Genomic DNA, 22,872 nt, shown 5'->3' on the forward strand with positions numbered 1-22,872 from the left:
AGATGCTCATGCATCGCGGTGGTGCTGCTGTGAACAGAAAGCTCCGCTTTGCATAATTTGCATTCAACTTTTTAGAACGCTTTAGAAAGTTTCTGTCTCAATTTTTTCCATCTCCTTCCTCCTTCTCTATCCGACTCGTCATTGCAACCACATTTATTTTCCTTTACGTTCTTCTTCATTGGTAGGACTGTGTGCAGTCTTGACAAACAATAACAAACGATACTGCCCCCAGACGTTCATGTAGTGCATTGCACTTACAAAAACCAAAGTGGTTCTTTGTGACTGGAGCCTCTATTGAAGGTTCTGTTTATGACGTGTCAACAATAAAAAATCCACGTTGACGATGTTTTATTGTCGATTACGTCGACTAATTGTTGCAGCCCTAGACATGTGAAGGGTGTCCTCTGAGATGTCAGAGTCGTCTGTAATGATTAAACATTATTCTATGCAGTGTGTTTGTTTTTCAGATAAATCACAAAGATCTTTGTAAAACAGTCCATTATTCTTTATTTGACAGTTGTTTATAATGAGTCCTGCAATCAAGTGATTTACAAAGCATTCAGTCTTTGCTAGATATAGTGACTTGCATCCTGTCCATCTGTGGTGCTCTTTCCTGGCATGAAACCATACTGCTGCTCACTAATCATCACCTCACTTCTTAACCTAGTTTCCACTACTCTTTCCCATAACTTCATGCTGTGGCTTATCAATTTTATCCCCCTGTAGTTACTACAGCTCTGCACATCCCCCTTTTTCTTAAAAATTGGCACCAGTACACTACTTCTCCACTCCTCAGGCATCCTCTCACTGTCCAAGATTTCATTAAACAATCCGGTTAAAAATTGAACTGCCATCTCTCCTAAACACCTCCATGCTTCCAGAGGTATGTCATCTGGACCAACGACCTTTCCATTCTTCATCCTCTTCATAGCTGTCCTTACATCCTCCTTGCTAATCCACTGCACTTCTTGATTTACTATCTCCACATTATCCAACCTTCTCTCTCTCTCTCATTCTCTTCATTCATCGGCCCCTCAAAGTACTTTTTCCATCTGCTCAAAACACTCTCCTCGCTTGTGAGTACATTTCCATCTTTATCCTTTATCACCCTAACCTGCTCCATGTCTTTACCCGCTTTGTCTAGCCAATCAGTAGAGGTCCTTTTCTCCCTCCTTAGTGTCCAACCTCTCATACAACTCATCATATGCCTTTTCATTCACCTTATCTTCTTGTACTCCTGTCTACTTTCTGCATCTCTGACTACCCCACTTCTTCTTTGCCATCCTGTTCCTCTGCATACTCTACTGTACTTCCTCATTCCACCACCAGGTTTCTTTGTCCTCTTTTCTCCGTCCAGATCTCACACCCTGCATCCTTCTAGCAGTCTCCCTTACCACTTCTGCTGTAGTTGCCCAGCTGTCTGGTAACTCTTCACTGCCACCCAGTGCCTATCTCACCTCCTCCCTAAACTCCACCTTACAGTCTTCCTTTTACAACCTCCAACAATTGTTCCTTTGCTCTGCCCTCACTCTTCTCTTCTTGATATCCAACATCATCCCACAGACCACCATCCTATGCTGTCTAACTACACTTTCCCCTGCCACCACTCTGCAGTTTCTAATCTCCTTCAGACTGACCATCCTGCGTAGGTTATAATCTACCTGTGTGCATCTTCCTCCATTCTTGTACGTCAACCAGTGTTCCTCCCGCTTCATAAAATACATATTTACCTCAGCCATATCCATCCTTTTCGCAAAATCCACTATTATCTGACCTTCTTCAGTCCTCTCCTTGACACCATACCTACCCATCACCTTCTCATCCCCTCTGTTCCTTTCACCAACATGCCCATTGAAATCCACTCCAATCACCAATCTCTCTCTCTCTCCCATGGCTACACTGTCCATCACTTCATCCAACTCACTCCAGAAATCTTCTTTCTCATCTATCTCACACCCAACATGGCGGGGGCATATGCATTAACAACATTCAGCACACCTTCAATTTCCAGCTTCATAATCATCATTCCGTCCAACACTCTTTTCACCTCTAAAACACTCTTGACATACCGTTCAATGCCAGATTATGTAGCAACCAAGCCAAATTCTAACACAGACTGTCATCCCTGTTTAATCAAAGCACATTATTATTATTATCTTTAAGGAGTAAAAGATATGCAACAGTTTGACTGAAGGAATTGTGTGGTGGTCACTATGTCTTTATATGGTAGAAAGTGTTATGAAGGCATGGGACATGATTCAAAAGTCTCATTTGTAATGTTACTTCTTCAAGCTACCAGTCATCACCAGCATCATCTCATAGTTATATTGGTATGGTGTACATGTGCTATGATACATCAGATTGACATGAGAAGAAACAATTCTATCCAATCAAACGGAGTTTGTATAAATGGCAGTTTGTCAAGGTATTGTGCTGAACAAGCAACCTATAGACACCATAATCTGACGCTGTCTGGTTTTCACCTTTTAATGGCAAATACTATGCGCGGACCACTAGTGAAAGAAGTGAACATAATGTCAAGTAAGCAGTCATATGCTGGTCAGGCCAGGTTTTTCCATGCACACAAGCCCCCTAGATAAATAGACTGATTTCATATACACTTTTGTTGCTCATTTCATTCATCTTGTGTTTATTTTCTTTTCATAAGGATGTTATGAATAACAGTTTCTTCTTCCTTGCAGTTCTTGCTATAAACCCAGCAGTTGCCGAGCCAATACAAATGCTCCAAATTCCGCTCACCTAAGAGCTCAGATCACTCTTTGAGGCCAACGATAAAACTGATTTGCATTTTTTCTCCTCTGCAGGTGCTCAACAACACCAAACAGTGGTGGAAAGTGAGGGATATGAAAGGAGAAGAAGGCTTTGTCCCCAACAACATTCTGGAATCCACTCAGGAACAGCAAGATATGGAGCAGGTGGGACAATCTGGGTTGTCTAAGAGATGATGTTCACTAATTAATCAGTAGTTTATATAGCTTCTATAATCTTTGAACTTTCACCATTGTATCCCATTTAGTGACTACTGCCTCAAAATTAGTGGTGTCAGTGGTAGGATTTGTCCGATTTTTCCCGTTACACTAAGAATGTAGATATCAGATATGCAAGGAGATTAATCTGCATCAATACACCTCAGTGGTGCACTAGGAGTTTCCCTTCTTCACATGTGTTCAGCCATAACTGAGTAGAGTTTATATTGGACAGTTTTTAATTGTAAATGACAAATGCACCATTCTGACCCATCAATCCAGCAAACATTTGAATGACAGTTACATGGCAAAGCATTTATTTATTATGGTGATTCAGTGGAATAACCCTTGATAGATTATACTAAGACGCTACAATGGTTTCGGATAAATATTCATACAAAAGAGAACACAAGCAAATTAAACGACTTACATTGTACTTTGTGTCGGCCATCTTCTGCTGAGAATTCCATATTCTTTTGTATAGTGACTCTCAAATTCTATCCTGCCATTTTTCCATTTCATCTGACCTACAGTATTGTGACTGATTGGTGTTTTTTCCAGGCTTACTTCCTTCTTTGGGTCTGCAGCTTCTGGGATAGGTTATGGTTCACTGTCACCATGTGCTGTATAAGTAGGTTTTATCTATTTAAAAATGAAGAACTTTTGTCCAAACCTGCAAACCTTACATGCTCTTTCCCATTTTTAAGCAATACATTACACACCTTACTTTGTGAAAATACAACTGCTTTAAATTATTATTTGATGTTATTATCATTAGTCATTATTTAGCAGACTTAATTACCCAAGAGGATTTAGGAGTCAGTATAAATAGCTGTATGTTTGAATGCTTAATAAGTCACAGCAAAGTGAACGGCGAGCTGTGCGCCAACTGATGAACTGGCAACCCTTCCAGATTTGGTTTCTGCCTTGCATTGTCTCACTCAGGTACGGGAAAAGCTAAAACTGTGGAGAATCGAGACAAATTTGAACAATGGGGCAAACACTTGAACAGATGGCATACTGCTGAGCTTTGTCTTCATCTCTTATGCCTCACATTGAATAAGTAATTAATTAGCAGGTTCATCAAAACCATAAATTCATGAGACTTTAAGTTAGTGTCCCTACTTTTATTTTTTCCCCTTTCATTTATCTTTGGATTCTTTCCCCCTTTGATTTATATCACTTTAAATAAACCACACTTGATTTAATAAAGATAGCCTATTGCATTTAATAAATTGTAAATACTAACTGCTGTTATGCAGGCTTGAAAGGAAACAAAAGAAAACGGGAGCAGCTCCTCTCAGTCATCTTTTAAAGCAGACATGTAGTTTCTTGATTTTTTAAGGGATGCGTTCACTTTGTAACATCACAGCCTTCACTCCAGCTCTGCATGAGAGAGAACGATTAAACATTACACTGTCTCTCTCGCTTTCTGGTTTGGTTCTTTCACATTCAAAAACCTTTAAAAGCCAGAAGGCCAAAGTAAATAAAAGCATATGACATTATTTACTTAGACATTCAAAAAGCCTTTGATACAGCCCTTCACCAAAGATTAATCCTGAAACTGGAAGCTGTAGAGATAACAAGAGATAACCCATAAAACTGGATCTCAAGTTGGATAACAAGCAAGACAGAAAAGTACAGATACGAGCAGAATGCTCCATGTGGAGTGAGGTCAGCACTGGAGTACCACAGGGGTCTGCCAGGAGTCTTTACTTTTTCTGATTTATATTAATGACATTACTAACTATACTGAAATCAAACTTCAGAAATCTGCAGATGATACTAAAATTGGAGCAATGGCAGATACTGAGGAGGCAGCAAACAGAATTCAAAAAGACCTGCACAAAATTTAGAACTGAGCGAAACCTTAAAAAAATGCAGCTTAATATAGAAAAGTGCAAAGTGCTACATGTGGGCAGCAGGAACATCAATTATAAAATACAAGATGGGAGACATGGTCATATAGGAAGCAACCTTTGAAAATGATTTAAGAGTTTATGTTGACACATTTTCATTGTATAAGCAAGCATTGTAAAGAAGCAATTAAAAAAGAAAAAATGTTTGGCTATATCACAAAAATCATTGAATATACATTGTTGCACATTATGATTGAATTATATGTTAGTTACAGCAGATCACATCTGTAGTACTGAATGCAGTTCTGGCCACCAAGCTACTAGAAACATAGAAGCACTTGAAGCAGTGCAGAGGAGAGCAATCAAGTGCATCCCAGGACTGAAGGACACGTTCTACACTGAAAGACCCCACAAATTAAACCTTTGTAGTCGTGAGCAAAGGAGACTATGTGGATACCTAATCCAGGTCTTCAGAATTATTAAAATCATTGCTAAAGTAGATCCAGCATAATGCTTTCAATCACATTTTGAAACACATACAGTACCTGAGGACACCACTAGAAATTGACGGGAGCACTTCTTTATGCAAACAGTTGTGGGATTCTAGAACAAGCTACCAAGACATAAGTAGATGCAGCAGAAACCCTGACAATCTTGAAGAATCTCAATGAGATACTTGGACAGTTTAGCTATTAGCTAAGCAAACAGGCTTCAAGGACTGAACAGTCTCCTGTCTTTTGACAAACATGAGGCAGCGAAAATTTTCTTGGCCGTTTACTCAGTGCAGGTCAAATTTATCATCTTCACGCAAATAAAGCAATACCCAAGCTTATGTTTTATGCGGACTGAAATAGTCTTTGAGCCAGGTCACGTGTAATGATTTGGCTTTGCCAGACAATCTTTGGCATGCCTCCCTCATCTTAAAAGAATTCTCCACCCAAAAATGATAGTTTTTATGTGTTTCTTACCCACATGTAATTTGCAGTGATGGCTGGGAAAAAAATTCTCATCATTTCATGGAAAATGGACAAAGCAAAGTTTCTAACAGAATTATGTTGTCCAACAATGCTCACCATAGACACAAACAATATAAAAACATCCATGAAGAAAATCCATGCTATTTGTGTCACAATTCATATTGTCTTCCAGTCATAAGCTCACAATGTGCAAAACAAATGTATTTTTTTTTACTAAAATATTGTTAAATAAATCTGTGCCAGTGCATGCTGAGGAAACACATTCACACAGAAACAAGCTTTTGAATTGAAGACAGGACTATTGCCTGATTAACAGAAGTGTTAAACGGTGGACATATTTACATCATTTTGGTTAAAAAGATCAACATGTTTCCCTTGACATCTTTGGTGTAGCCTGCACAGATCTAACCAGATGAAACTCACAAGGCCATCTGAACATGGGCCTCCAACTGTTGGGTGATTGAACAAGCTACTGCCAAACCCTTCAGTCCACATTGGAGCTCTGACAGTTTTCTAGTCTTTGTCCACTTTAGAATACTAATTGAGGAGGGAGGTTAGGAGGGATGTCACGGTTGGCTTTCAACTAAAGCTATCTCCACCTTTATGTTGAGTCAGTGCCTGGTTATAGCAAATAAAGCCTAGACAAACTAAATAAACTATTTACCTGTGGGCACTCTACTTTCAATGAGATAGCAGTCCATCATAGGACACTGTCACACATTTAGAATGATTAGATAGTACAACGTACTGTATACATATTTGGAATAAGTGGAGAAACCCCAGCACCCAAAATGGAGTGCACAGCAACTGGCTGAAAATCTCAAGTGTCCATAGTGCACACTATAGTCAAGGTAGGCTTCTGCCACTCGTATCAGGCTGTTGGTTAAGTAAAGTCAGATGATGGATGGCAATGTTTACCAGTATTAACCCAAACACTGCCCATAACAAGATCACTGAATTAGATCTCCGATGTAAAACCTTGGCAGTCAAGGTTTTCAATCAATCAAGGTTTTCAATACAATCCGTACCCTCATTTTCTGATCTCTTTTGGTCCTAAAATAGGATATCGGACAAGGTCCCATCTTGAACAAGAAATCCAGGCCAGAAGAAGTGAAAGTGTGGCTTCAGTACAAAGGCTTCACCAAAATGTAAGTGACATTTGTGAGTGCGAGTGGGACCCCCACGTCAACATCATCAAAACATCAGAGAGGCTGCAAACCGCTTTTCTACAGAAATTTAAAAAATGCTTCAATTTATTAATTTGTCCACCAATATACAATAAAATGTTTTACCTTACATTGTGCAAGTTGTCAGCCTGTAGCCATCCGAAGGGCATCTGAACACTTTTTAAAGAAAATATTTAGGGTGCTTTTTTAAATATATGGAAGTACTCAAATATGGTGAGGTCAAAACTAAAACGTTTAAAGGGCAGATTCGCACTGCTTACAGTAAGCCCAAACACAATGAACATTTCTCAGAAGGAACTGGTTACCCAACTTGTTGAATTCTGTCTTCACAGCACCGTGAAGTGTCTGGGGGTGTTGAGTGGTGCCATGCTCCTGGGAATGACCCGTGAAGAGATCAAGACTGTGTGTCCAGAGGAGGGCGGGAAAGTCTTCTTCCAACTACAGGCTGTGAAGTCATCCCTAGCGGTGAGATAATGGCTTTTCTTTGAACAGTCCATTCTAATGGCAGCTGTAAGTTTTATGGAACTTATGATACACAGTAATATCAACTGCTTTAGGAGATTTCTTGGAACATATTCCATCTAATTTCACACAACATTTACTTAATGAAAAAGGCGGTTTTAAATCCAATTATGAACATATACCCTTCTTGAAAAACAGGAATGAACAAAAGAAAAGGCATGGTCTCCCATTCCTGGCAAAATCTTTTAAATCGCCTAGTCTATTTTATAAAACACAACCATAAAGCAAGTTACATAACAAAGAAAACTTATACATGATTTTCTGGGGGAATGTGGCGGGAGATATCTGATACGCTGACATTCCTGCAGAGCTTGGCCCTGCAAGCAGCATTTGGTAACAGTATAAAGATAATTAATCACTTAAAGTTAATCTAATCTAATTACAAGGAATCCCAACTCTATATGAACAAGAACTGAAAAGCAGAATTGCTTCCACATATTCTGGACTTGCATAAATATCTACCATTAAGAAACTTTAAAGTTATTTACTTTTACTCACTCACTATCCTCCATAGTTTTCTTTTCTCTGCCACATCCTTAAAAAAAAAAAAAAAAAAAAAAAAAACTAATTTCTTCTTGGCTTAATTCTATTGCATATATTTTTTGCAATATTTCTGTTAGCCCCTCAGAAACCACAAGATACCCAGTGTATATGTGGTATTGTGAACTTAGTCACCACATTCAGGTGGCCAATAGTGTTGGCTTTTCCGAAACTTAAGGTTTTGATTTCACAAAAATAAAGTATAATAAGTTTAGATTTATTGGCACCTGCACCAAGTACAATTAAATTTTTATTTGCATACTTAACCAATTTAGGAAAAAAGTGGTGGATGTTAGTCATGTAAAAAAATAACACTGGTAAGGCTAAAAATAACTGCAGTGCCCCCCTTCCACCATTCATGGACAAAGCAAACAAGTCTGAGCCTGTAACAGTTCAAGAGTATGCAGTGTAACACTCCTTTACCCATCAAATGTCACCCTTGACACACTTCAAAATGGCCATCTTAAATTATGAAGAAGAGTGTTAATGTTGCAAAGGTGGACTTACCAACTCCTCTCAAGGAACATCATGGCCAGACAGAGGAGCATAAACCACCTAAAGGTCTGGTAAGAGCATGCAATACACACAAATTAAAAAGCACATCTGTCTGCACCCAGCAACACCCTTGTTTGTTTATCCACCCTCATATATGCCATGACCTTACGGAGGTTCTGACAAGTAGTTTTATTTGAATGTAACTGCCATTTCAAAATATTTGCAATTTAACATCTTTTTCTAATGCCCTTTCAGTGCCTTTTAACCGTATGAACAGTAGCAACAAAGGAGTAAACTGCTGTGGTTCTCACGATAAAAGGAAGCTCAACCCACCCAAAACATGCAGATTTACTGCACTCAGATTTGAGAAAATTTAGGTCAAGGAATTAAAAAGAAAAAAGCACAGATAAATTCTAGGTTAACCCTTCTTCCTCCTGATCTCTTCTTTCAGCTTGCCAGTGAAAGCAGCCGAGACAGCAGCAGCTCTTTTTACAGTCGCTGAAAGGCACAAACTTTTGTGGAGTGCACTGTGAAGCCTGGTACAATTCTCTAAAGTGTGTAATTTAAATCTTCTTTTAAATTGCAGTATAAGTGACTGATGTAGAATCAAGTTAAGATTGTCTTATAGTTACTACTTTATGCATGTTCTGTATAACAATACTTTTTATGTCAAATTAAAATCTAAGACTGTATTTAAAAACTTGTCTAAATTTTACCTATAATGATTGTTACCTCTTTAAGATTTATTCTTTGTTTTGGGGGATTAAAACTGAGTCAAAGAACAATTAGCCCAAAATACTTGAAATCCTGCTCCTTAAATTCATTCTACTTTTAATAAAAAGGCTCTTTGGCCCGACACCATCTGAACTTAATGGATCTCAAGAACTCCCTGAACTTACCAGATTCTAAAGGTGAAGTAGAACAATGACAGACTTCTGACAAACCATTGTTAATGACATTGTAAAAACAAGTATTTACCCTCATTAGATTTTTCACAAAAACAAATGCAAGTTAGAACAGCCTTTTCTGCCAAAAGGTGCAATTGCAGAAGAGATTGCACCAGCTCATTATTCATCTTTTCACAATTTCAGTTTTAAGTCTAGTTAAGCTTACCCCTTTCCTGTTAAAATGGGTTACAGGACTCAAACTGTATTGTTACTAATTTTTCTGTGTGTTAAACTCAATCTGTGTAGATTTCAAAAACTTTAATGAATAAAAACTTCAGAAGTTAATTTTGTCAAGTTTCTGATACAATTTATCTCAAAACTGTTCAGATAGTTTTACGTTTACTGTACTGTATTGGGAGCATTTATTTTTTACACTTGTGGGTGAAATTGTAAAATAACCTTTCAAATACTCTGATCTATACAAATGGCTCTGCTTTATTTTAAGAAATAAGATTAAAAAGTTCTAAACCTGCAGATAGAAGTCACACTGTTCATGATATGCATGTTCGCAGTCTCATACTCATTACACACCACACCCATATTACTTGAAGCGTCTTGTATAACATGCTATTGGAAAGAAAAAAGAAATACAAGTATTATTCACCGGGGGGCACTGAAGCACTCCCCAAGGCAGCAGAACAGTTATTCAGGGCAGAGTTCTTTTGTTTTAAAATCCCCGAATAAAAGTTGCTTTGACAAGCTTCCTAGATTCTTCCTACATTCTCGCTGCAGGGAAGTCAAACCCATGTTCAACAGGCAAGATCCCCAAGTAGTTATGAAGTGTATGTAGTGGTACAAAAAATTGGGAGGTTTTCAATCTGTGTTATTGTAAGATTCAAATATAAATATCTTCTACTAGTGTATGGCAAAAACAAAATACAATCAGAACCCAGACAGTTTCACTTTATTAAATGAATGCAATTTATGCTGGCAAAGACAAAGAATTTTGCCATAAAAACTGTCAAAGTATAGGTTTAAGTGCTCTTTATAATAAAAAGGCTCCATTCCACTCATTTGGGGGAAAAAAAAAAAACCCAACGCAAACTGCCATCACTACACAACACAAAATAACTGGGGTTCACCTTTGGGAAAATAGCAGAGGACTTAAGATTTCTGATTACCCCAGGATGCCATCTTATTGTTCACTGGATGCTTAATAAAATGTTTGGATTTCATGTAGGCAGCAATCTTATCCAGTGCCTGCAAAGAAAGACAAAGAATTAAAAAAAAAATAAAAATCCTTACTTTGACACTAAAGTTAGTTTTAGTTAAAACAGGATTGCACAGAAAAGTTTACAAGTAAAAAAAAAAAAGCTATGAATTGGAGATAACCATCAAGTCTATGTAATTTTGCCTTTCTACAAAATTCCCCATTTTCCCAGATTCAGTATCCCCTTATAGTATGTTGTTCCAGCTCTTTAGACATCTTATACCCACTCCAGTTTCTGCCATCATGTCTCCTACGGGCATGTATCAATGTTTTCTAAAGTGCCAAGTGATTTGTTTCTCTGTAAAGGCAGTCCACATACAACCAAGCTGGCAAATAAGTGTTCCAAACTTTCAAGTACTTTCACCACTGCTTTAACACCCAAGCAAGCATCTAAACGTGCATAGTGATGTGTGCATGTCATGTATGCGGATTTTGTCCAGTACAAACTATTACATTCCTGCCAGACACTGTCACACTGAATGTGAGGAGGCTTCATGGAACCCTAATCAAGGTCTTGAAAATTCTCAAAAGCATCAATAAAGTTTAACTGAAAGAACTCTGCTGAATTACATAAATCATACACTTAATGACACCAATGGAAGTGCATCTAAGACTGACACCTGGAGGCACTTATTTTTTTGCCTTTTCCTATCTCCTCTACCAACTGTTTACTTGGTTCAGCTTAAGAGGTCAATGGGCAATCACAAATAAAGGGAAATAATAAAGACTGCAGTCACCTGCTTCAGTATACAAGTAGTTGATCTTGCACCAGCTTTGTGCCCAGAAGTTAATGTTAAAATACATGCTACTGTACTGCCAAACAAACTTGTGCTAATGGAATTTAAATGAATGGCTGCATTTACAAAGTGGCACACCAATGTCCACATTAATCACAAGTGCCAATAAAGAACCAATTAAAATTATGAACATGTCAGAGACGAAAGGTAGCGGATATTGTATGATACAGAAAGGACAGTTTAGTTTTCTATATACCATACCATGTGGGTGTGTGCAAGACTAGTCATGAACTTGAACTGAATAAGCACATTGTAAAATGGATGGATGCTTTGCAGATTACAAACAAGATTACATTTAAAGCTGCATTTTTTTTCTCCAAAGAATTTATTCTAATTCTTTAACTAGATATGCACTTTTACATTATGTCCTTGTATTACCTCAAATCGACTAAGAAATTCCTTTAGGTTTTTGAAATCCTTTAGGCAAGTTGTTTCAAACATAACATGCTGATCTAACAGCTCATACATGATGAAGTCAACAAATGTGATCTGCAGAAAAGAAGAAATTTGAAATAAAAAAAAAAGCCTTCTGAAATGAAATTTAAATACATTTTCTGGGTCCGATTCCTTCTCCAACTGCCAATCCTCTGGAGTTTATCAGCTCATCTTGTGGCTTCCCACCCCACCAAGGGCTTTTCCTCCCACATTGGAGTCATATGTATGCTGTTATATTCACGGTTTAATGGAAACTTAGATGGTCTAGAAAGATATCCCATTCAGGGTTGATTACTTGGAAGTAATAGATTTTCAGTTTATGAAGCTTCCTTGGGCATAATCTCTTTACATAAACTTGTACAGTCATTTGGATTGGCCTGCAGTTATGGATGGCATCTAGCAGGTAAGAGAAACACGGATCACTAACTGGTTGGCAGAAAGTCTGCTAGCCCTTTAACACCAGTTGGTCACAGTCAATGCAGGAAGAGAGGAAAATTCTGGAGATACCAAATGCACTCGGGAGTTGCTTTGCTGCATTGTACAGCTAGTCAGAGGCATTAATATGGACAATGCCAACAGCATAAGCTGAAGACATTAACTCTTGAGTGCACAGTAGTACTGCAAATAGTGGACTCTTTCGGTGTAAAAGAAAAAATCTGAAATACTTAATACTTCGTCCAACAAATTCCAATTTAAATATGCATTTTATCCACATCAAAATTTCAATCCACCTGTCTATTTTATTAATTACAAAGAACATTAAACTGAAAATGGGTTCTCAGATTTGAAGTAAATGTTGGCACAATTTCATACATGGCAGTAGTTTAAGGTTCAGTATATTTTCACTTTGTGTGCAGTTGGTAAGTTTCAATGTGGTTAACAGCAAGCACAATCAACATAGGCCCACAAATACTCATTAGGGAACTACAGCAATGGTTTTATTTTTGAAAATTTTCTTTTCAAAACTTCATAAAATAACAAAACCAGGAAAAGGCATTTGATAGTGCTATGACAGCTTAGCATGTATTTTGTTTTAAAATTTGAAAATAATTTCTGAAAAATCAAACTAACATTTACAAATCATATGTAAATTATTCATCTCTCTTAGACTATTAGAAGTGAGTTTTAGTTAGAAATCATATTTAAATATGTAAAATATTTAAAAGCTATAAGCCAATGACAACTGCAATACATAAAGTTGCCTGCTATATTTCTTTTGACATGAGATTTTCCAGTACCTGTATATGGCATTGCATTTACATATATTTCAGAGTACCACTAACTACTTGCTATACAGAAATTTAATGAAGAGTACAAAAAGCCACAAAACTACAAAATTTAAACACCAGAATAAACAGTAGATTTGCAGACTACCTTTTCTCCGGCCAACCACTTCCTCTCTCCAAGGTAGCTGGAAAATAGCTTCAATACATTTGGTAAGTTTTCTAAATATCCAGGTCTTTTTTTTTCCTAAAATGTCAAAACAACAAAAAATTACAAACTGCACTTATCCAGCATGCAATTAAACAGCCATTTAATAATCAAAGTCATACAAATATTCAATAAATAAATTTACAATACTGTAAGGATGGAAATGCCTATTAAAAGGAATTCAATCTTAACATTTGTTAGCTTCCATAAACAAATGCATCCTTGCACATGGATATGCACAGAAAAACGAACATGTATGAATTAGATATGGAATTAAGTATTTAATATTCCCTAAATTAAAACAAGAAAACCAAGCCAAAGAAGAAAAAAAAGTTAGATGGACTGAATAGTCTACAGTCTCTCACACAATAGAAGTACAAAAGGTCAAGTACAAGATCAGTAAATCAATCATTCCAATACTTTGATGGTTAGGATTTTTAATTTTCCCCCATAACTTTCTGGAACATTTTTCAGAATATATTTATCACACACAACAATTAAAATTAACAATTGATAATTAGGCTATTTCAGATTGTTATTTTAATTACTTTTGATTGGCCTGCCTTATATAGATTCAGTATAGATTTGTATAGATGCAGAACCAAAAGGTAATGAATGTTAAGACATTTGTCGCAGTTTTTGGCATTTATTCACATTACCTATTTGATTTTGACCCCTGGAAGCAAACGCTTTTAAAAAAAATACTATGTTGTAAATGGGCAAAAAAAACAACAAATAAAAATGTTTTTCAAAAATTATACTCTAATTGCACTCTGATTGGTTTGTCGTAGCAAGTCTCTAAAACAGACCAGAATTTGGCTAGACGGAGTTGTGTTTGCCGATGCTTTTCAGTATATGTAGAAGTCTGATGACAGTACTCTACATCTAGGATGACAGCAGGAGCTGGAGTATCAGCAGAATACTTACATGAACAAAGATTAAATAGCATTAATTCAGATGCTGCTGGTGCTAGGGATTCCACATAAAAGCACGTATACAGATTGAAAAATGTAAATTGATGCAAAGTATTTGTCTAGAGACAGTTTGCGAGGGAAAAGAATTTTTATAGCTTCTTGAATCCAGAATATTTATTCCTTGGATTGTATGTATTATTCAGAGAAAACTCAAAGTTAAACTATAAATACAGCAATAAAGTAGTGAACATTTGATTTGTTGCTTACATAATCTGGATTATAGCACAGCATCACAAAACCATTGCGGAAATCCATTAGCTGATTCTCTAACTGGTCTACTCTGATGCTTTCCTCTTCAGTTTCACCACCTACAAAAATAGATAAAGTAGTGAAAAGCATTTTTCATTCTGATGGGAATAATTATCCCCCAGATTACAATTAACATATATATTGAATTTATATATAAAATTAAAAAAGTAAAATGGCAATGCTGAAAACAATTTAAAATATATAAAGTGATTACAGTAAACCCATAATTTTAATAATTACTCAATTAACAGAGCACATTTTAAAATTTCAAACTGACAATTTATTAGTTTGCTTTGAGTTACTGAGTTTGCAATGTTGAGTGTTTTTCAAAATACCTGTATTACTCTAGAGGGAGGGAGAGAAAAAAAAAGTATTCACCAACTTGAGTCAGTGCTACTGTAATAGTACTGGCCACAATGCAGAATCCAACTGTAGAATGGGCTACAAGACGTTCACACACTCAGACACACTCATAACAGGATCATTCAGAGTCACTAATTAACCTAAGATGTGCTGATAAAAAAAAAATGTGGACATCCCATAAAGACAGTAACTGATCTTGGATTCAAACAAACTCCTACAGCAGTGAGCCAGATGTATTAAGAACTAGTCTAATATGCAGAAAAGAAAATAACACACTGAACTATAAAGGGTCTGATGTGTAAGTGCAAACAGTTCAGGGTGACTGTCAAATGCTTGCTTGAATATCATTTTTGTATTTGTTCTTGTGATTTTTTTTTAAGATCACAAATGCCAAATAAGAAACCAATAACTCAAATGTAGGATTGGAAAAAAAATTCTGAACTTAGAAAAAGTTTTTATTCTGAGTATGAAGCACTATTTGAACATAGTATCACAGCAGCATGAACATCTCAGTTTGAACAATATGCTATATTTTATTCTGTAAAGACTAGTGTATAAAGTGTTAGTAATTATTTTTTTTTATAATTACGCAATTAAAATAGGGGAGATTAGGATACAAGGATATTGAAATAAAGGAAACCTTTTTCTACTATATATCCATTTTAAGTGCATTAAGATAAATTCCATTGTATTTAAGGAACACAAGGATATATTATGTACATTTGTACAGTACACCAAGTATAAATATGCAATCTATACAAAATGTTTAATCTTTGGTCTGGTCTTGGTCAAAATATGTATACATACACATGCTATGCTTGCGAGCAATGTATCGCAAAATAGCATTGCTCTGAGTAATCTTCACATCTCCATCAATCAGATAAGGAAGCTGGGGAGGAAAAAAAAAAAAAAAAAAAAAAAAAGAATACATTTTAAAAGTGCGCGTGTTGAACAGGTCCTGTAAACCTACAGAATGAAATTATTCTATTGTTCACAAACAAATAAGTGCTTGAAACACTTATTTCCAGATCTGGAAAGCCTCTATCAGTTTACTCAAGAACATGAACCATGCCTCACCTCTATGTAGCTAAGGCTCTAGACTAAACCATATAATTACTTGCAAGAACTCTGACACACTTTTTAACTTAAATTGCGAGTTAACATGCAGATGTTTTAAAATCGGCTAGGAAAATGTTTGCAGCATTATGCAGTACAATAAAGTCTAAAATTTAAAAATCTTTCTGAATAAAAAGGTGCTTCATTTTAGCTGAATGTGCGGTGAAAAAAATAGAATTGAGAAACAATCTGTTCAAAATATCCTGCTACAAATAACTTAATATTCAAGTAAAAAAAAAAAAATTTAGGGTTTAAGGATATTTAATCCTTATTCTTTTGGAGCATATGTTTGTCTTTATCCTAAAAATAATTCAATCTGATTTATATTAATAAAAGTCGATTACTAATTACAAATAAAAATTAAGGTGCTCAAATATTATATAGTTCAATCTGTATTAGGAAGATAATTTCAGAGAAACCAGACAGAGGTTAGTAGCACATGCGGATACATAACTCAGAATACTGATGTCAAAGAGCAAAAAAAAAAAAAAAAAAAACCTGCTCCCTTGTATTAACTGTAAAACAAGCAGTGACATGCAACCAATATTTAACAGCAGTGAGCAGGTTTAAGCTTTCTGACTTATTTTGGATCTCTCCCAAAATGCCTTTATTTGAGCTATTACACAATACTTACATTGGGGAAATCCAGCCCAAGTTTGTCCTTTTCATTGAACCAGCAGCTTTTGTCATAGTTGGGGGCTACAAAAGAAAAGATAGTCCTACTTATTAAAATATTAGAAACTATAAGTAGCAGAATGCAGTGAATCTATCCCAATAATGCTAGTGTGTTACTTCTTAGTATAAACAATCTGAGGCATTGATAGTATATACTTGTATATGGTACACATGTTTAATATACACTTTCCACATGCTGAAGATATAAAAAAGTTCAGGATACTGAAATTAGCTGCACGGTTAAATTTACCAAAAATTGAGTGATAAGTTTGACACAGGCAAGGAAAATTAAAAATGTATTGATTACTAGTCATTTAGCCCATTACAATAACGGGCACTAGAACAGTACTGCATAAACAGTAGTAGGAACAGTCTATATTAAATGGCAAGGGACTTTGACCTCATTCTTTTTGTTGGTCATATTTTTCTCTTTCAGCCTTTCTTTTGTTGATGTTTACTTGCTTGGCTGACCGTTCTTCGTGGGCTGCCGCCGTGTATTGTGTGTCTTTAATTTTCTGTGACAGTAATACTGTCTTGTACGTCCGCAGGCTTGTACGTCTGTAACATACCTTTAATTTTCTCTGGCGGTAATACAGTCTTGTATGTGGCTGTAAGATGTGTCACTGTATTGTGTACCTTTAATTTCCTCTCGCAGTAATACTGGTTTGTATTTCCGTAAAATGCCTCTAACTTTCTCTAACAGTAATATCGCGTGTCGCACCGTGCCCCGCGCATGCGCACTTCACCAGAAGCCCCACACACACGCACTTCACCAGAAGCCCCACACACACACACATGGACACCTGGACGCACAAAGGGATTTTATTAAAGAGGATATCTTCTCATTTTAGACTCACTCTAGCTGTCTGCGTCAAAGCACAGGCAACTGACAGACTCGATGTGAAAGGTAATCTGTAATGTTCAACGAAAAGAGCACCTCTACAAGATAGGTACAAATAAAGTTCTACCTAAAAGGAAATCTGGATTTTTACAGAAGCTATTTCAGAAAGGGAAAAAAAAAAGTGGGAAATACGGTCTGAATAAATTTTCTAGATTAAGAGGACAACATTCCAAGTACGGATAATGTGAGTAGAGTAGCTCAAAGGACAAACTTAACACACCTTCGCCACAAGAATACAACTTGTCCTCATACTTCGTTTCTGTATACTCCAGGAGTAGCCGAATGGGCTGAGCCAGCTACAATGACAAAATAATGTAAAATGAGAGAAAAAAAGAAATTAGTGTACAATACTCTGCCAATAATATGTTCCAACATTTTAAGAAATCGTAGAAACATTAATACCCTTAAGATAACCATATTACAAAGCTAAACAGCTGAAGCCAAAAGAAAACTAAGAACTAAGTTTAAAGACAGGTATTAAAGAAAACTAAAAAAATGTATGAATTTACATTATGTAATAAATCTCAATATAAAACTATTCAGTGAAAAACAAATCAGTACAAAATGTCCAAACATTAAAATTAAATAATCACATACTTGACGGGCAACAAACACCTCTTGTCTATTTTAGAGAGCCATATGAACCCAGAGCCTATTAGGAGGTAGTTTATGCCAGTGTGTCCCAACCTCGGTCCTGGGGTCACACTGTGGCTGCAGGTTTTTGTTATTTTTTATTGGTATTAATTTTTAATTTTACAACTTGCTCATTTGTACGGGCGATGCATTACTGTTAAGCAGAACAAAAAGGGACATGTGAACATCTGATAGGAAACAAAAAAAAAAAAAACAGCATCACTCCTGTTTTACACATTTGTATTTTAAGTTGATCTCAAATACCTTCCATCTGTGCATTTATTTTTCCATTGGGTCTTTGTTGCAACAACATTACCTTTTTCATCTTTGAACTTATGAAGGGTAGGTTTTAGAACATGTTGACCTTTTTGGCATGTTTAATGACTGAGGCAGCCAAGTGTTTTTCCTATTAGTAAGTTGATAAATCTGAAAAGAACTCTGGTTTCCTCCTACAATGCAAACAGTTTGATGAGATGGCAAATTCCAACTGTAAAAGTTTCTACAACAGCCTAGAATAGAGTTGTACCAGAGAAGGCGGTGAAAAAACAAATATGGAACAATATATAAACTAGGCACACGCATTTAACGCGTCATCATAAAAAAGTGTACTAACAACTAAGTAGAAAATAAGACAAAGGAGAGGCTGAAGGCTGAATACACTGCGGACCCTTCTTCTAAACTTCAGCAGCTGCCATTAACTCCGCACAGTGCCTTATTGAGATATGAATACACGGCTCTGTTACTCTATTGCCTGCATTGCAGTTTTATACAGTAGGGATGCTCCATTGTGCACAACCGCTTTTAATGTAAGGCTGTTTGAGTAGGGTCACGTATTCGGTTTTCCTCTTTTAGACTGCGTGGATTTGCGCTGCCGCTTTAATGGTGCGGTTTAAGATCCCTCGGTAAAAGCGTCTACCACGTCATTGCCTTTCCTGCTTTTTGTTGCCCCCATTGTTGAATATTAAGTCGCTAACCAGTGCAAGCGCTCGAGAATTTGTCATTGATAACAATAAAAAAAACACAAAAGGCAAGACGGACCTGGCAGCAACATCACTCGTGTGTCCTTGGACTTTAACTTGCCTGAAGAAGGGGCCCGATCTATCTTGAAAGCTTGCATATTGTAATCTTCCTAGTTATCCAATAAAAGAGGTCATTCTGCTCGACTTCTACTTGTAACTTAATTTCAAAGAGCCATATCACATACGTTGCCCCGTTTATTATTTCACATTTTCCGAGCTCGTCCTCCTTGTCGCCATGTGTAAGGATCAGGTATCTGGATAAAACACACTCGCATCACCCGCCTCAGGTGCTTTATCACCAAGTCTACCGTTTCTTGGAGTGACAATGAACAGAGGATTGGCACAGTTGAAGTACCTGACATCACCAACAGATCCGTTTAAACTGTTTACAAGTGAGCTTGCAGAAAGGGTTTAGGTTTGCTACACACGTTCTAACACTTTTTTGATACTGAGGTTTATGCAAGAAAAACATTACTTCTGACGTCGCATTTTGTATTACGCTTTTTTCTGCTTTTCATGAAGAGGTTATATTGATTAAGATAAAGTTGTACATAAAATCACAAACGCCGCGGGGAGTACTTTGCAAAGTTTTCCACGACATATTTTAACATTGTATACTACAGCTGAAAAATACGGAAGAAAAATGAGACCTGTTCCAAGGATCACGGGATTTAAAAGCGCACGCCAGGCTACTTTCTTGATGCAGCCAAGAAACGACATCATCTGTCAAACCGAGTAAACAAAGTAAACCTTCCAGACAGCATCTCCGTGTCGAACATTATTATCTAACAGTTAGATCTATAGTTTACACTTACCCCTCGAATATCCCAGTATCCTAGTATCACCGCCATTCCTTCCTTCCTTGACTGTTACACCAGCGAGAAAGAAGTAAGCTCTTACACAAGCAGTCTTTATGCACTCGGCTGTCCAATCACAGGCCGTTGGCGTTCTTCACCCTCCAAGCGCGCGCAAATTTTTGCGCGTGCGCTTCCAATACGCCTTCAACTCAGTAAAGGAAGACTGCCGCGGAATGATGATGCCAAGTTCACGGGATGGTAATTTAACTTTTCGTTTATAATTAGAAACACTATTTAAGAAAAAATCAGTGTCAACACTGTATATGGTGGGGATGGTGCGCTGCTGACCTCGACTCGGGACATCGTGGGTCGGTGGGGGGGAGTACTTCGAAGACCAATGAGGAAGCAGAGCCTGGGGACTCAGAGGTGGGGCTCCCCCATCTCTGGGACTGAGGTCACTGAGGTGGTCAAAAAACTTCTTGGTGGCAGGGTCCCGGGGGTAGATGAGATACGCCCGGAGTTCCTCAAGGCTCTGGATGTTGTGGGACTGTCTTGGTTGACACGCCTCTGCAACATCGCATGGGCATCAGGGGCAGTGCCTCTGGATTGGCAGACCGGGGTGGTGGTACCCCTCTTTAAGAAAGGGGACCGGAGGGTGTGTTTCAACTACAGAGGGATCACACACCTCAGCCTCCCTGGAAAAGTCTATTCGGGGGTCATGGAGAGGAGGGTCTGTCGGATAGTCGAGCCTCGGATTCAGGAGGAACAGTGTGGTTTTCGTCCTGGTCGCAGAACAGTGGACCAGCTCTACACCCTTAGCAGTGGACTTGGAAAAGGCATTCGACCGTGTCCCTCGGGGAATCCTGTGGGGGTAGGCCTACTCCGAGAGTATGGGGTACCAGACCCCCTGACAAGGGCTGTTCGGTTCCTGTACGATCGGTGCCAGAGCTTGGTCCGCATTGCCGGCAGTAAGTCGAACCCGTTTCCAGTGAGAGTTGGACTCCGCCAGAGCTGCCCTTTGTCACTTTTATAACTTTTATGGACAGAATTTCTAGGCGCAGCCAGGGTGTTGAGGGGGTCCGGCTTGGTGGACTCAGGATTGGGACACTGCTTTTTGCAGATGATGTTGTCCTGTTTGCTTCATCAGGCCGTGATCTTCAGCTCTCTCTGGATCGGTTCGCAGCTGAGTGTGAAGCGGCTGGGATGGGAATCAGCACCTCCAAATCCGAGACCATGGTCCTCAGCCGGAAAAGGGTGGAGTGCCCTCTCAGGGTTGGGAGCGAGATTCTGCCCCAAGTGGAGGAGTTCAAGTATCTTGGGGTCTTGTTCACGAGTGAGGGAAGAATGGAGCGTGAGATCGACAGGCGGATCGGTGAATTTCCCATTGGGATTAATAAAGTATCTATCTATCTATCTATCTATCTATCTATCTATCTATCTATCTATCTATCTATCTATCTATCTATCTATCTATCTATCTATCTATCTCCAGTAATGCGGGCTCTGCACCGGTCTGTCGTGGTGAAAAAGGAGCTGAGCCACAAGGCAAAGCTCTCAATTTACCAGTCGATCTATGTTCCTACCCTCACCTATGGTCATGAGCTATGGGTAGTGACCGAAAGGACGAGATTGCGAATACAAGTGGCTGAAATGAGTTTCCTCCGCAGGGTGTCTGGGCTCTCCCTTAAACAAAGGGTGAGAAGCTCAGTCATCCGGGAGGGGCTCAGAGTAGAGCCGCTGCTCCTCCGCATCGAGAGGAGTCAGATGAGGTGGCTCGGGCATCTGATCAGGATGCCTCCTGGACGCCTCCCTGGTGAGGTGTTCCGGGCACGTCAAACCGGGAGGAGGCCCCGGGGAAGACCCAGGACACGCCGGAGGGACTATGTCTCCCGGCTGGCCTGGGAACACCTTGGGATTCCCCCGGAAGAGCTAGAAGAAGTGGCCGGGGAGAGGGAAGTCTGGGCATCTCTGCTCAAGCTGCTGCCCCCGCGACCCGACCTCGGATAAGCGGGAGACAATGGATGGATGGATGGATGGAGTTTTGCACAGGAAGTAAGCCTTTAAAGCACAATTTCTCTTTGTTCTTTATAGCACAGCTTTGTTTTTCGAGCCCACAGAAATAATATTTTGTTCACTACATTTCAGCTTTGGCCCCTGGGTACAGCTCAAAGTATGAATAATATAGTTGATCTACTTTATTAATAAAGTAGAAACACTGTTTATGCTCCATGGGAAGTGTAATGGTTGCCATGCTTGCCATGCAATCAAGTATTGATACTCCAGGTTCAATTCTTATCCATTACAAGTTTTAAGTAATGAGGCATTTTCTTCAGTATCTGTGGCATCTCCCAAATGGGGACAGTGAATCCTTAGAAATGTCAAAGCCACTGCGACACCCCATCACAAAAAAAAAATAAACACACTAGACATAAGTAATAGGTTGCCAGAAGCATATATAAACCTCTTTGACACATTTTGAGGCAACATATATTTTATTTAGTTTAACTATAGTAAATGCTTAATTTCAAAATAAAAGAGTTTCTTAGAGTGCATTAGCCATTTTTTTTCTTAGCAACCTTTGGAACTATTTCTGCCACCCACAGGCCTCCTCTGTCAAAACCATGTGCCGTCGTCAGTTCTCTGAGTCTCTTTGAGGGTTCCATATACAGTTGTTTCCAGAGTTATTTACTGTAATGTGGGGTCGCATGCATATAATCTGTCACCATTACGCAACCTGCCTGGCCGTATCTTTTGTCAT

The 22,872-nt window shown here is 38.2% G+C and overlaps 2 protein-coding genes across 3 annotated transcripts in view; one reads left to right on the forward strand and one right to left on the reverse strand.

The window, feature by feature from the left end:
* Positions 1-9,218, forward strand: part of eps8l3b (EPS8-like 3b) — a 60,016-nt gene extending 50,798 nt beyond the window's left edge. Inside the window, exons 17-20 of one of the 2 annotated variants that reach the window (XM_051924998.1) lie at positions 2,826-2,936; positions 6,886-6,971; positions 7,343-7,475; positions 9,019-9,218. In XM_051924998.1, the coding sequence (XP_051780958.1) occupies positions 2,826-2,936; positions 6,886-6,971; positions 7,343-7,475; positions 9,019-9,069 (381 nt within the window). In that variant the 3' untranslated portion in view covers positions 9,070-9,218. The remainder of the gene's footprint in view (positions 1-2,825; positions 2,937-6,885; positions 6,972-7,342; positions 7,476-9,018) is intronic. The other variant, XM_028797082.2, reaches the window with a different exon arrangement.
* A 1,183-nt stretch (positions 9,219-10,401) lies between these two features.
* On the reverse strand, positions 10,402-20,290 carry LOC114648196 (glutathione S-transferase Mu 1-like). The gene is made up of 8 exons (XM_028797083.2): positions 20,133-20,290; positions 17,886-17,961; positions 16,724-16,788; positions 15,781-15,862; positions 14,569-14,669; positions 13,331-13,426; positions 11,900-12,010; positions 10,402-10,714 (listed from the first exon to the last, which is right to left on the reverse strand). The coding sequence occupies exons 1-8, from the start codon at positions 20,166-20,168 to the stop codon at positions 10,619-10,621; spliced, it is 663 nt and encodes a 220-aa protein (XP_028652916.1). The 5' UTR covers positions 20,169-20,290; the 3' UTR covers positions 10,402-10,618.
* Positions 20,291-22,872: the final 2,582 nt, after the last annotated feature.

The sequence above is a fragment of the Erpetoichthys calabaricus genome, chromosome 3, assembly GCF_900747795.2.
Source record: "Erpetoichthys calabaricus chromosome 3, fErpCal1.3, whole genome shotgun sequence".
NCBI lineage: Eukaryota > Metazoa > Chordata > Cladistia > Polypteriformes > Polypteridae > Erpetoichthys > Erpetoichthys calabaricus.

What these genes read in the sequence shown, in the direction of transcription:
- LOC114648196 (XM_028797083.2), bottom strand. Translation starts at nt 20,168, where the DNA reads ATGGCGGTGATACTAGGATACTGGGATATTCGAGGG. An exon ending in TGTGCTATAATCCAGATTAT is followed by an intron (nt 13,427 to 14,568) that starts GTAAGCAACAAA and finishes TTGACATTTTAG; the next exon opens with GAAAAAAAAAGACCTGGATA. An exon ending in AGTGGTTGGCCGGAGAAAAG is followed by an intron (nt 12,011 to 13,330) that starts GTAGTCTGCAAA and finishes TCTTTTCTGCAG; the next exon opens with ATCACATTTGTTGACTTCAT.